We start from the raw sequence: 15,338 nt of genomic DNA on the forward strand, positions 1-15,338 counted from the left end.
ATCTCTAAGAAAAAGATTAATTTCACACTCTTTTAATATAAACTATCACAGTGCTGCAGGAGGTAATACATTTAAATATGTATGTGCTAATGAGTCTGTGCTTTTCTCATTCACAGAGCATTTAATTTGTGCCAAAGTTCTAAATTCAGGCTACTATTTTTCATCTTAAGATACTACATGCTTTACTCTTCCATTCTGTTAAGTAATGTGTCATGTTTAAAATTCAGTTATTATTAAAAAAACAATTATTATTGCTGGTACTGCATATTGATACAATACACTTGAGGAAAATTATTTTTTCCTCAAAAGTCTGCAGTGACTTTAAAAAAATTATTTTCGGAAAAAAATGGAGTAGTTAAATTGTGGTAAATTACCATTGTCTCTAGAATGCAATCCTGGGTTCAAGCGATTCTCCTGCCTCAGCCTCCCAAGTAGCTGGGATTACAGGTGCACGCCACCACATTCATCTAATTTTTTCTTTGTTATTTTTGGAGGACATGGGTTTTCACCATGTTGGCCAGGCTCATCTCGAACTCCTGAACCTCAGGTGATCTACCTGCCTCAGCCTCCCAAAGTGCTGGGATTACAGATGTGAGCCATCGTCCCTGGCCTAGAATGCAGTCTTTCTTTTTTCTGAGATGGAGTCTTGTGCCGTCGCCCAGGCTGGAGTGCAGTGGCACGATCTTGGCTCACTGCAAGCTCTGCCTCCCGGGTTCACGCCATTCTCCTGCCTCAGCCTCCCGAGTAGCTGGGACTACAGGCGCCTGCCACCACGCCCGGCTAATTTTTGTGTTTTTAGTGGAGACTGGGTTTCACTGTTAGCCAGGATGGTCTTGATCTCCTGACCTCATGATCTGCCCGCCTCGGCCTCCCAAAGTGCTGGGATTACAGGTGTGAGCCACCGCACCCGGCCCCAGTCTTTCAATTTACCATTGTATTGCCCATATTTTTTTCTCTATGTAAATGGAAACTTCTAACTTTGAGACTTGTTTTCCAACTTTTGTGGATTAAGGATGTTTTTTTTTTCTTTCACGTAAGTAGAGCCTAAAATATATTATTTTTTAATGTACTTGTCACCTTTCCGGGAACTGAATTCTTGTTTCTAGAAAGAAAAAGATAGCTTTCCAAGTTTTCTAGCATGATTATCTAAGTTTTCTCTACCTTTTCACTTCCCATGCTACTGTTTTTTAAGCTGTCTTTTTAAGTTTAGAATTGAAAAACAGGTTTTTCTACATTACCTAGCACATGTAATTTTATATCTCAATGGTCAAAATAATATAAAATTCAACTATTAAGAGCATAATTAATAAGTTATCCTAATGTGCCAGAGTTTTAAATCATATTGTTCCCTAAACTTCCAAAATTGAACTGGTAATAGACAACTCCATCCCCAGGGGCTGTTTTCCCTAACCATTCAGAGATATTTAATAACCTGCATAGTCAATCATATATTTTATTTCCCTGTCTCAGTCACCATATCTTTGATTCCCAGTCAGACTTGGTCTCCATTCTTTCTACCCTTCCCACTTTTCTGCTTTACCTACAGAGGCATTATTTAGGATTGGTTCTCACTTTTATTTTTCGATTGCAACCATACATTTGAGCACATCCTGTATGTAGTATGTTTGTTAAGGAATGCGGATGTTTTTCAAAATGTATAGAATAGAAATTAGGAAAGCCGTCTGATTAAACTATTCCATAATATGATGGATAACTGGTTATAATCTGCGTCTAATCTTCCCAGTAATATTTTATTCTTTTGGTTGTCAATCTTGATCATTAAAGATTAGAGGCATCATTGCTTAGAACTAAATCTCTAGCATCTAAAGATGTTAACAGACAATTTTTACCTTCTATTTTACCAGGATGGCTTTACTCCTCTAGCTGTGGCACTCCAGCAAGGACACAACCAGGCGGTGGCCATCCTCTTGGAGAATGACACCAAAGGGAAAGTGAGGCTGCCAGCTCTGCATATTGCCGCTAGGAAAGACGACACCAAATCTGCCGCACTTCTGCTTCAGAATGACCACAATGCTGACGTACAATCCAAGGTACTTAAAGCTGAACACATTTGTGGAAAGGAACTCTTTGGCTGCCAGACTCCTCCTGGGGGATGATAAAGAAGTAGGCCATGGTGATAATGCAAAATTATTTCTGGTCGTAAAAAGAGATAAATGACTTTCAGAGGTATTTCAGAAAGAAGGGGACCATCTAAAAAAATTAAATGCAAGATAATTTTCTTTAAAAGATGAGGTTGAGCTTTTTAGAAATCTGCTTTCTTATTCTGTTTATAGTCACAAATAGTAGAATTTAAAAGATAAAATTGTATTGTGTGGTGCTTGGGGATGTCTTCTTTCAGTAGAATGCATTTTGCCATGGTGGAACAGTATACCCAATTGCAGCGAGCAGATTGACTGTTTCCGTAATTTTGCATTGTGTAATATCTTCCCTCTTTCTTCCAAACAACACTGCTTCAGATGATGGTGAATAGGACAACTGAGGTACAGTATTGTGGTTATACCAAAATTTACCTTGTCTTTATTTTTAGTTTTTGCCCAATTGGAATAAATGCTCACTAATTCATACTAATGATTAGAAGTTTGATTAATGGGAAATTAATTTGAAAACCTTTCCCATAATGAAGGCAAACTGATAATTCAAAGATATTTAGTGTAACGTATATTTGAAGCATTATTTTTATCAGTAAAACTATTTAAATAGGTTATTAGAGAATGAAATGAAACTCTTTCTTAACATATATTTTAATGAGTGAGCTTTACTATTAACTTATTGTCAAGAAGAGATATGATTTTATTTCCTTAATGAGAATTCTTAGGTTAGAGTTTTAAGGAAGTGAAAATTTGGGAGGTTTCTCTGCCACTGAGTTTTGTCTTTTTATCTAATTGCTGTTGCCCTTTTTTTTTTCTGTATGCTCTCTTTCTTTACCACATTTATATAATAAATGATGTTATTGAGCATATCAAGAGCAGACCAATTGCTTTTTCTTGTAAGTCTTAAAATACTTGTCATGGAATCGTATATTTTCCACATTCCAAAATAAGTCACATCAATCAATAAGAACATTAAGTTCAGAAGCCTCCCAGTATGGTGTGTTTGTATATGTATGTATTTAGTAGTCTCTCCTTGGCCATTGCTACAGAGAGAGACACTAACACAAACATTGTTGATGTATATTGCACAAATTAACCTATACTCAAAAACAAGTGACTTTTTATGTAGGTCCATTATTGTTTTGCTGAGGGGATTCTTTAGACTATCATCTTGCTTGATGACTAGGTTGTGGACTTTTGAGCATTCTCACAGGGTATATGTGAATTATTTGTGTTATTTCTTTTGTTCCCTATCGTTGCATGGAACCTAGGTCAGAGACAACGGAAAGCCCAACTGCTTGGTGAACTTGTTCACAACTGGAACCATACAAATTGATATCTTAATAACTAATTTCGATACCTTTAATTTCTTAGATGCTTTTTGGTGATTATTTAAGATACATTTTTGAAAGCAGTATTGGCTCTAAACATTGTGAAAGCAGAAGTTTGGGTGGATTTTTACTGAGTTATAAATATTTGCTTGAAGACAATAGAGTAAAAAGAAGAGAAACCCCTTCGTCTAATCCTGTAGAAATGTGAACTCTGCCTCCTACTTCCATGTTAATCAGGGAAGAGTTCCTCTGAAGGGCTGATACCAGTTTTGTGCTGATCCAAGATTGACAGCTTGGGTATCATTATGAATGATCAGTGAGGCTGTATCAGACAATAAGTTTATTTTTGCAAATGATTTTACTATATTTAAATACTTTGAAAATGATTCACCCACCCTCAATATGTTTTTCTGAAACTAAATTGTAACATCAGTAATAGACACACACTCAGGGTATGTCTGTGTGACAGGAAATATCAAGATAAACATGAAATAAATTTAGTCAATTATTTCTTAAAATATGAAAATTTGACATTTTATAAAATAACAGCCAGGTTGAGGGCTGATTTTCCCCTCCATTTTGACATGAATATTGGCATTATGTAAATGCAAAATAAAAATATCTTGATCATAGATATGGGATTTGGATTAATAGTTACTGTTCTTATTTTGTGTCTTGCTTCTAAGTAAGAAATTATTTGTATCTAATGTTGCTACAGTAAGAGCACAAATTTTCATTACCTAAGGTATCTGAATGCTTATATAGGGTGTTTTTAAAACAAAGTCACCAAAGCCTATAGATCAACTCAATAGAAAAAAAGGTTGTAATTTTGAAAATATTTCTTAAAAACAATACAGTAAACATCGTAGTTGATTTCAAGTAAAAGAGAGCAATACCAAGTAACCCAAAAACTGCAGGATGTGATAGCCAAATAACAGTTTCTATTTTTCCCATAATCTTTTGTTAAGTAGTGAAAATTCTGGAGAGTAAGAAAAATTATTAGATCTTTGTGTACTTTAATGAGAAAAGAGTTAACATGCTTCTGTTGCAAAGATGGCAACAATTTTCAACTAGATTTTCATCAGAAAAAGAAAGAAAAGGAAATATATTTTTTTATTTGATATTTTCAGACTTATTTTTTAAACATTTTGAGAGTAAACAGTTCTGTAATGCCCATATAGTTGATTTAACCTGGTTGGTTAAATTACATTTTATTGTATTGATAAAATTTGTTTAACATTCAAAATTGGAGTGAGCTGAACTTTTTTCTTCCTTTTATATTCCTATTGATGCCACGTATATTGTTTAATTTTTGTTTTTTAATTATTTCATCATGATAACAACATAATCGTGCTACACAGTTGTAAAAGGGTATAGGAATATCATGACAGTGTAAATGATGTGGAACAAATTCTATATCCTTTGTAAGAATTTTTCAACATATTTTCATGCTTCCAAAAGTATAATGTCAACAAATACTGCTTTTTTAAAACAAAAATAAAACAAAAACACTGGTTTCTTTGAATCTTCTCTGAAAAGACATTAAAAAACTTCATTGATATGTTAATCCTATGGCTGAAACCTTATATTGTTTAAACATATTCTGGTTTTCTTCAATATGCAAAACCAACTTAAGAAACATTGTTTTGTATAAACAACAAATCTCATAAATAGATAAATATTTAAGATAATTAAAAATATGCCATGAATATTATGCCAATAAATGTAGAATATTTATTTACTTTTTATATGTTTAGTTATGTACCACCTTATAACATTAAGATTTAAGATCTTACTAAAGCATTTATTATTGCTTATATATTAGGTAGACTTTTACCATGTGACTTTCTTCACTAATACAATGGCTGCAACATAGAAAAGTGAAGTAATATACTGACTGTCATATCTTTGCTTTCATAGAGTGGTTTTACCCCTTTGCACATAGCTGCACATTACGGAAATGTCAACGTGGCAACTCTTCTTCTAAACCGGGGAGCTGCTGTGGACTTCACAGCCAGGGTATGGATTGAAATAGTTTCTCATTCTAGATAGCAGTAAATGAATATTTTAAGAAAGTAAAAAGGAACACCAATGGCTTTCTTAAAGATTTTACTTCTTTTTCCTTACCTGGGTCTGTGCTGGAGATACTAGATTTTTCACTTCCTTTCTTTAAATCACAAGAAGTCATCTTGGCTTAAGCAGAAAATAAGAATGTTGTAAACTCATGCAAAAATTATTTCCAATAGTTAAGGATGACATTAATTCTGACCAGTATGAACAGTTATATTTAACGATCATGCCATGAATCCTGATAAGTCACATCAAAAAATTATTAAACTGTTAAAATGTTAACTATAAAATATATAAGTAGCATGTCTTATGATGACTGTAGGGCACACAATTTGATAGGGAATTGTTTTTAATGAATTGAGAATTTGTTCACATGAAGTCTTACTAAAATACATAAAAGGTGTCACATTGTTACATGTTTCATGGTATGCTGTTATTAGAAAGAATTCACTTACATGATAATGGTATATATCAGTATACTTAATATACAGTTAATGCAGAATATGAATATACAAAAATTACAACAGACAAAAAATCAGGTATATATCCTTGCCATAATGATGATATGTGATAGCCAATAAAATAAATAAATATAATTTGTATGTATAATGTTTTTTGTACTAAGAAGTCATCTGCACTGAAACTATGTTGTGTTATTTTCAAACTGTTTTTCTTACTGAATTATTCTGAAGGAGACGTTTGTTTGTTGTTGTTGCTGTTTAGAGACAGGGTCTGGCTCTGTTGCCCAGGGTGGAGTGCAGGGGCATGATCATGGCTCACCGAAGCCCTGAACTCATGGGCTCAAGCAATCCTCCTGGCTCAGCCTCCTGAGTAGCTAGGACTACAGGCACACACTACCATGCCTGGCTAATTTTTAAAAATTTTTTGTAGCGATGAGGTCTTACTGTATTGCCCAGGCTGGTCTTGAATTCCTGGCTTGAAGCAATCCTCCCACCTCAACTTCCCAAAGTGCTGGAATTACAGACATGAGCCACCACGCCCAACTTGAAGGAGATGTTTTTAAGAATCATTTTTATATTGGATATTAATACCCAAATATTTGTATTCTGTTTTTAAGAATCATAAAACTTAAGATGCCAGACTCTTCAAGTGCATGGATGTTATAGAAAGAAAGACTTTACACTAGGGCCCTATCTTAGGTAGATTTAAAATTTTTGTTTCTATGACACTAAAGTGGTCCCTTTGTCTCTTGACTGTAACTTGTACATTCAATACATATTTTGTAGTTATTGACTTAGTTATGCAGTTTCATTCCATTTTTCATTCTCTAACTATATTGTTTCGTGGTTTGTGTGATTTTTGTTCCTTAAAAATCAAAGACATAGAAAGAGTAGAAACTGTGGATCAAATTACCACGTAGGTCACAACTTCCTTTGTGGCCTTTAACACAAAGGCATCGCCATCATGCCCTATCATACCCAACAGCTCTTGTTTGGTCTTTCTGTGGTGTAGAATGGAATCACTCCTCTGCATGTGGCTTCCAAAAGAGGAAATACAAACATGGTGAAGCTCTTACTGGATCGAGGCGGTCAGATCGATGCCAAAACTAGGGTGAGTGTCTCTGTTCTTTCAATTTTCTACCATTATTATTTCTTTCAATCCTCATAGAAGGCACCTCAAGACACCAGGTCATTAACATAAGCAATGTGTTTTCAAGGAAATTGCTTTATTGGAATTGATTTAAATCTCATACAACATTTAAAGGGTTCATACCATACAGTGAAATTAATATTTGCTCATAAGTGCCCAGAGAAGAAAAATGTTGTTCCCTCAATGAGACAGTTTTTCAAGTTTTGGCTTAGTGATTTTCTGGGACCAAAGATCAAAGATTAGGCTTACACAACTCTCTTTTGGGTAGTTATAAGTATCAAGAACCCAAACTAATTACCATACATTAAGATTGAGAATGTGGCTTTTACACAAAATATTTTAGTACATGTTTACAATCTTTTGCTTCTAAGTATTCAATTCGTAATTCATTTTTCTTAAGCAGCTATGCTATACTGACCTGAGCAGGGGATTTGCTATTATGGAGAAAAGCATACAGTTAGTATACTATACCTTTATGTCATTTTGGTAGAAGTGATAGCTTTCATTTGTTTCAAACTTAAGTAAAATGTCATTTCAAGTTTGCAATACACCCCAAATAGGTAACACAATAGACAGTAGAGTTCAGTTGTTAAAAGTGCAGAATGAAGGCAAACTGCCTGATTTCAAGTCCTATTTTTACTATTAATAAGTTGTATTATATTGGCAGTTTACTTACCTTCTCTGAACTTAGGCTAATAATAACACACCTACTTCATAAAGTTGTGTGAGAATTAACTCTTAGGTATATTATTTACCATTTTTGAAAAAGCAGAGTAAATTACCTAGCTCTTCATGATATTTGATAATATTACTGATGTTATACAATATGTAGTTATTTGCTGAAACATGTAAGGATTATTTCAGTATTAATTATCTGGAGTAGATTTGGTTAATCATAGACTTCAGCAAAACTTCAAATGTGCCTATAATACAAAAATGTTAATATGTGGTATAAAAAGTCTATGTTAATATGTGGTGTAAAAAGCCTATGAAAGATGATAAATAGAATACATCTCTTATGGTATTTTACTTCACTTTGTTTAATTCTGAGACTTCATGTTTTCATAGTCCCAGCAGTAAAGATCAAATCTAGTTTCCTTGCAAATCTGGGGGCTAGCAAACACTTTTGTTTAATAAACTTTATCATCTGTAAGCTTCCAGAATCTATACCAGTCCCAGACTATAAATTATGGTTTTTAATGACCTCAGGAAACCTTGCTTTCTTAATCTCACTTCTCTAAAACTTTTGGTCCAGAGTGGCTACATCACAACACGTGGGAGTTCTGGAGAGGTTTGCGTTCTGTCAAATCTTTGCTGTGGTGTCCAGTGTCTTTGCATCAGAGTTTTATATGGTTTCTACTTTTTGCTTAGTAGGCATGCCTTTTTCCTTGCCATACTGTGAGTATACAGAATTTGGAACAGTATGCGTTATGTTGCATGGTTTGCTTACTTGTTCTTTCTGTTTAAAGGAATGGGCTTTTGCACATTACTACATTACTAACATTACCAATGTATTACATTACAAACATACTTTACTAACATAATTTCTTCCTATATACCGCCTTTATGAGATTACCACTAGAAAGAAAGCATTTTGGAAATGCAAAAAAATTTTTATCTTGGCCAATGTCTTAAGGATGCACATTGCTTTTATTAATGCTTTTTGGAGTATTAACTCATTATTGAGATAGTTGATTTTGTTCTTATTAATCAACAGTATTTACTTAATAAAAGTACTCTAATTTGTGTGGCTTACATATATTTGGGTATACAATTAAAAAGTCTAACTCCAAATAGACAGTGTATCTTCATAAAAAGAGTACTAAGAAATGAAGAGAAATGGATTCTTATACTAGTTCTGTCATAGTGCAGCCTTTAGATACAGCAAATAAATTAAATTTCATTCAAGGATTTAAAAAGAATAAAATAGGTTTTCTAACTGTATACATTGTATAAACATTCCATTCATTTATTCCTTAAACAAATAACTATTGAGTTCCTACTTGGTGCTGTGAACCCTGAAGATACGACAGTTAACAAGACAGAGTAGGTTTCTAGACTCATAGAGATGCAAGTCAGTAGTTCAAGGAATTAAGTTAACAGTCTTCTTGTAAAAGTTTAATAATAGGTTCTTAAAAAACAAAAAAACAAAAAACAAACAAAACCCTTGATTAGTAGCATTGCCTTTGCTGGTTTCCATGGTATAAATACTTCTATAGTGGTCAGTTTAGAGCTAGCAACTTGGTATCACTAAATGTAGAATTGGGAAGAGGTGTGCAAAAAGTGGCTCTCCTTATTTCATATGAGCTGGTTCCAGCACACCCCAGGATTAGCTACAATATTGAATGGTTGCACTGAACTTTTTTTATTTTTATTATACTTTAAGTTCTGGGGTGCATATGCAGAACATACAGGTTTGTTACACAGGTATTCACCTGCCATGGTGGTTTGCTGCACCCATCAACCTGTCATCTACAATAGGTATTTCTCCTAATGCTATCCCTCTCCTACACCCATCCCCCAACAGGCCCCAGTGTGCGATGTTCCCCTCCCTGTGTCCATGTGTTCTCATTGTTCAACTCCCACCTATGATCGAGACCATGTGGGGTTTGATTTTCTGTTCTTATGTTAGTTTGCTGAGAATGATGGTTTCCAGCTTCATCCATGTCCCTGCAAAGGACATGAACTCATCCTTTTTTATGGCTGCATAGTATTCCATGGTGTATATGTGCCACATTTTCTTTATCCAGTCTATCATTGATGGGCATTTGGCTTGGTTCCAAGTTTTTGCTATGTGAATAGGGTTGCATTGATCTTTTTTAGCACTAAATTTTCCCCCATAAGTTGAAATACTTCTTCATCTGTAAGTAGAAGGATTTTAAAAGCATTGTTGGGTTCTTTTCATTCTGGCTACAGCTAACAGACCTATATCCCTCTTACTAAAGACAAAATCAAGTAGGAGGTAAATACTGAAATCAAGGACTGTGTGCTGGAATTGGGAGGCCAATTCTGGAACTATAATATTTGATTACTAAAATAAATGAATATGTTTTGCTTTTTCTTTTTCTTTTGAAATGTATTCAAAAATAGAAAAATGTTTATATTAGTTAGTTCTCATGCTGCTATGAAGAACTGCCGGAGATCGGGTAATTTATAAAGGAAAGAAGTTTAATTGACTCACAGTTCTGCAGGGCTGGGGAGGCCTCAGGAAACTTACAATCGTGGCAGAAGCAGAAACAAACACATCCTTCTTCAAATGGTGGCAGGAGAGAGAAATAAGTGCCCAGTGAAGGGGGCAGCCCCTTATAAAACCATCAGATCTCATGAGAACTAACTCACTGTCACAAAAATAGCTTGAGGGTAACCACCCCGTTATTCAATTACCTCCCATTGGGTCCCTCCCATGATACATAGGGATTATGGGAATAGAATTCAAGATGAGATTTAGGTGGTGACGCCTAAATCAAAACATTGATAAACTATATCAATGTTTAATTTGGTTTTGACTATATTTTTAGAGAATATAATAAAGCTTCTACATATTAATTTTTTTTTTTTTTTTTTTTTTTTTGAGACGGAGTTTTCACTCTTGTCACCCAGGCTGGAGTGCAATAGTGCGATCTCGGCTCACCGCAACCCCCACCTCACTGGTTCAAGCGATTCTCCTACCTCAGCCTCCCAAGTAGCTGGAATTACAGGCATGTGCCTGGTTAATTTTGTATTTTTAATAGAGACAGGGTTTCTCCATGTTGGTCAGGCTGGTCTCAAACTCCTGACCTCAGGTGATCTGCCCGCCTTGACCTCCCAAAGTGCTGGGATTACAGTCATGAGCCACCACACCCGGCCGGAATGTTTTTAAAGTATTATGTTTTCATTTTGTTGTTGTTGTTGTTGTTGACATCTCAATTTCCCCCCGCATTTAAATTAACCACAAATATTCTGAATTTAGTATATTCTGTCAAGGATCTTACCTTGATCTTCTCATTATTTTTTCTCATTCATAAGGTTTTTATTATCTAGAGAATAGCAAGATCTAGAGAGGCTTTCAGATAATTAAGAAACAAATATTACCCACAGTTATTTCTTGGCTCTCATCACCATTTTGGCAATCATTGAGACATTTTCCATCTTGTTGGCATTCTCATCATTGACTACTATCTAATGTGAAACTCTAAGACATTTGCACCAGAGCCTTTTACTGGCATCTGAAAGACCTCATTTCAATGTGAAAACATAAATTTTATAGTTAGTTAAAATGAAATTATAAATTTAGGCTTATTAAGGGCATTATTCTTTTTTTGTTTTTAAGCTTATTTATTATTTAAATGTGGTGATACCGCATATTAGGATTATGTTTAAAATATTAAAAAACATATTTCAAAGCAAACAATAAAAAGTGTACAAAAACATTAAAGGATGATGAACAAAAAACACATAGGGAAAAGGAATCACCCTTCTTGTTATTAGGTGTAATAATTAAAGCAGTAACAATAATGGTTGTCAATTGTCATATGCATATGTTGTTCTAGGCACACTGCTAAGTACTCTACAAATATCATCTTATTTTATCTTCCTAACAACTTATGAAGTGTGTATTATTTTCTTGTTGAGAATATATGGAGGTCTTCATTTGAGAAATGAGACTACCAAAGGGAAAAATTAGTTTCAGCAGAATTATGTAACTTGACCTAGGACACAGAACTTTGTAATCAGCAGAGCCTACCCATGTAGTCACACAAACTTCAGAATACATTGTTGAAAGAATGACCTAAGCAGAGACGGGGGAAAATATGACAAGATAAAGAAACTACATAAGTGGCATCCCTCCAACGTTGATTGATCTACCTTTATCAAAATTATCCACATCATGGTGTATAGTACATCCGTGCGATGAACTGATTCTAGAGAAAAAAAAAAAAAACAGAGAAAACACAAGGGGTCTCTGGAAGGGGGGAAAACCCATAACCTGCAACTACAAACTTAAGAATTTAAGTAAAAAGGTTTTAGAATACAAAAGCTTGAAAAGAATTTTTTTGGGGCATTAACTTTATAATGTGCTTTGCAGAAAATATTCAAAATCTAATCAAATTGAGCCTGTTGGGTAGCTTGAATTTGATGTCATTATTCACACATCTTATAAGCACAGACACCTTGCATCATTAAATGTAGGATTTAGAACTAATTTAATCCTTATTGTTCCTTGATGTTCTTGTGGGTATATTAAATGTTCTCCATAAAGCTCCTGTTGTTACTCTGAGAGTATTTTGGATGTTTCAACATGATTACACAAAGACTATTTCATGCAATTTGCAGAAAGCAATACGCTGCCTTTTCTAAAAAACATGTAAGGTGCCATTCCCTCCTTCATCTTTCAAACAAGGCTTGCAAGTTAAATAGGGTGAGAAACGTCATCTCCACTCTATGTATCATGAAGCTCAGCCTTAGAGAGATTCATCCATGGTGACCGATTTGAGATTCACTGCAGGGTTCCATGGTTCCGAAGTCCACACACTGAACTGTTACATATGATGTCTCTGTTCACCATGTGGGATTTCTCAAACCCTAGGTCTCCACAAAGCCCTCACCAAGAATACATTTGAGAAACCATGCTATATCTAATTGTTAGGTAAGTTATGTAGCAACTAATGCTCTGTAGTTCCACCACAGGGTGCTTTTATCAGGATACAAAAGTGTAATCATTGTCATCACTTTGCTGGAACAACTCTTTTAGGCTCCTATCTGGCAAATTTTAAAATAATGTAGCATTTCAACTACACTAGCTAAATACTTTTTTTCTGAGAAGGCAGTCTTTTCATGCTAATTCTTAGGTACCCAAAACTGCAAAATCTGTTTTGGTTATTCAATATATTCATACTAGCTAAATGGATTTCACAAAGCAAAGAATCATTATCAGTCAAGGTCCTAGCCAAAAACAGAGGCCCAAATTTGATCATTTGATTAGAGATTATTGAAGGGTCTATTTATAATATTGTGTAGTCTGTAGGAAAGAGACAAGGGACAAGGGACAGTGTAGAATCCCAGGGGCTAGTAACAGCGGGACTCAATACCAGTGCTCAACCTAAAAAGTGAGAAGTACAGGAGACCCCCAGAACTTCAAAGGAGAGAATTGTGTGGAAAGGCTGCTTTGGCAGGAAGGTAAACTTTGGTAAAGACACACAGCCGGATTTGGGAGGTCTCTCGAAGTCGCTTTCATGTCTTGCTGCATTGGCCAAACCCAGTTGGAAGCCAGAGGACAAGGCAGCTCACTGATGCCCCCTACAGTGGCCAGTCTGTTGGGACACAGAGCAGGGAGGAGAAGGGTAGAGCATGGGTCTGGAGGGGCAAACAGAAGACATCTAGCATAGAAATCTCCGTGTTGAGTCAGAAAGAGTGTTGCGATTCAGAGGAATTATTTTTATTTGGAGTAAAGCATAACCTGGAGAGATGGTCCTGGAAGTAGAGACACAAACGAGAGGCCATTTGAGTTCTGGATAAATCAGAAACTGCTGAAATCTTCTTAATTGCTCACCATCCATTCTCTGTGATTTATCCACCTTCTCCACCTCTGTCCTTGGGACAATCTTTTTTTCTTTTTCCTTCCGCCTCAAATCACCAGTAAATTTAAGCACTCAGTATTTCATTTTCTCTCTCACTTCTTGCTCACTGTTAATTACATTTTGCCTCACATTTCCCACCCACTCTGCTTTTTGCCCATGCCACCCTCAAGAGAAATAAAATATAAAAGACAGAGGGCACTTGGGGATTGCTCTGGAATCAGAGGCTATCCCAGAAGTGTAAAGATCAGAAAGTTTTATAAGTAATATAGCATACAGTTCTGCCATATTTTATTTGATGGAGTTAGGGTTCTATTTATTAATAATAAAGTTCATCTTTGGGAAGCAATTATGTGATTTCTAAAATGTTGAAATATACGTGTGAAAATCTTTAAAATAGTCTAAAAAATGATGCTTCACTTTTACAAGCATTAGGAAGCATTTTAGAATTTTTGAAAGTGATGACAATTCAAAAGAGAACATATGTGAAAAAATTACACTAAGAAAAATTTTTAGTAAAAGTATATTAGAACAAACAAAATGAAAACAGTATAACCTAATATAATCCCTGTTTTCGGTTCCAGGGAGTAGAGCTTTAAATTTCAACAAATGCCACATACTGTGCTTTCCCATCTTCTTGAATACGCAGACACATGACCAGAAGCCAATTTCATTCCATTGACCCTCTGTCCACACAGGGGATCTCTCTTGCTTTCTCCCGGTCTCTGTTTTGTTTGTCTTTCCCTTTCTCTTTCTTGTTCTCTGTCAAGATGTCCTTCTGACTTGTTTTCTCTTTCACTCATCTTTCCGGTTATTTAACAAATTGCAGTTCTATTACTGATTTATTGAGTAATCAGGATTGAGTTTAGGAACTCCTTCTTTATGGTTGCAATAGATGAAATATGGATTTTTTTAAAGTAAACTTGGGCCTAATTATTTAATTCTTTTGGCAGGATGGGTTGACACCACTTCACTGTGCTGCACGAAGTGGGCATGACCAAGTGGTGGAACTTCTGTTGGAACGGGGTGCCCCCTTGCTGGCAAGGACTAAGGTGAGTCATTATGAGTAAGATGGGGTCCTAAGAAATCTTTAAGTCACTTGATGTATTATCTCTATTCTTTTTTAAATTGAAGCATCAGGCAAGCATTTTCTAGTTCTTTAATAATTGTGTGCTAGGAATAGGAATATGTATCAAACCACTTAAAATTATTAAAATAAACAGATATATGAATTAAGATGTATTAAATGTGTGCCTTCAAGTTTTTGTCTATATTTTTACCTGTTATTCTTACTGCAGATGGAAATCTGAATACATCTGTATTTTAAATATAAATGAGACTATCTCTTAGATGCTGAGTCTAGATTTTTATGATTCTCTCAGATGACTATGAAAAATATATAAAATTATGTTTTAAAGCAGAACAATTAGCAACACAAAATGAATCTTTTTGCTCATCCAATCTTTATCTCTTAGGCAATACTAATAAAAAGTAATTACTCAACAGTGGCATTGGTTGATTATGTTGAAGATTAGTAGAGGTGATTTGGAAAGTACAAGTTGCAATAGGCCACCTACAAAGAACTATTAAACAAGCATATTTTCTTTATGACATACTACATCTAGCCCTTTTTCCTCTTGTTTTATCAATATGCTCAAACA

At 34.9% G+C, this 15,338-nt stretch overlaps 1 protein-coding gene across 50 annotated transcripts in view; it reads left to right on the plus strand.

Moving 5' to 3' along the window:
* Positions 1–15,338, plus strand: part of ANK2 (ankyrin 2) — a 678,765-nt gene that overhangs the window by 530,851 nt on the left and 132,576 nt on the right. For 29 of the 50 annotated variants that reach the window (XM_055385211.2, XM_055385215.2, XM_055385204.2 and 26 more), the window contains 5 exons: positions 1,866–2,051; positions 2,478–2,501; positions 5,363–5,461; positions 6,986–7,084; positions 14,631–14,729. In XM_055385211.2, the coding sequence (XP_055241186.2) occupies positions 1,866–2,051; positions 2,478–2,501; positions 5,363–5,461; positions 6,986–7,084; positions 14,631–14,729 (507 nt within the window). The remainder of the gene's footprint in view (positions 1–1,865; positions 2,052–2,477; positions 2,502–5,362; positions 5,462–6,985; positions 7,085–14,630; positions 14,730–15,338) is intronic. The other 21 variants (XM_063705469.1, XM_063705472.1, XM_063705471.1 and 18 more) reach the window with 1 other exon arrangement.

The sequence above is a fragment of the Gorilla gorilla genome, chromosome 3, assembly GCF_029281585.2.
Source record: "Gorilla gorilla gorilla isolate KB3781 chromosome 3, NHGRI_mGorGor1-v2.1_pri, whole genome shotgun sequence".
NCBI lineage: Eukaryota > Metazoa > Chordata > Mammalia > Primates > Hominidae > Gorilla > Gorilla gorilla.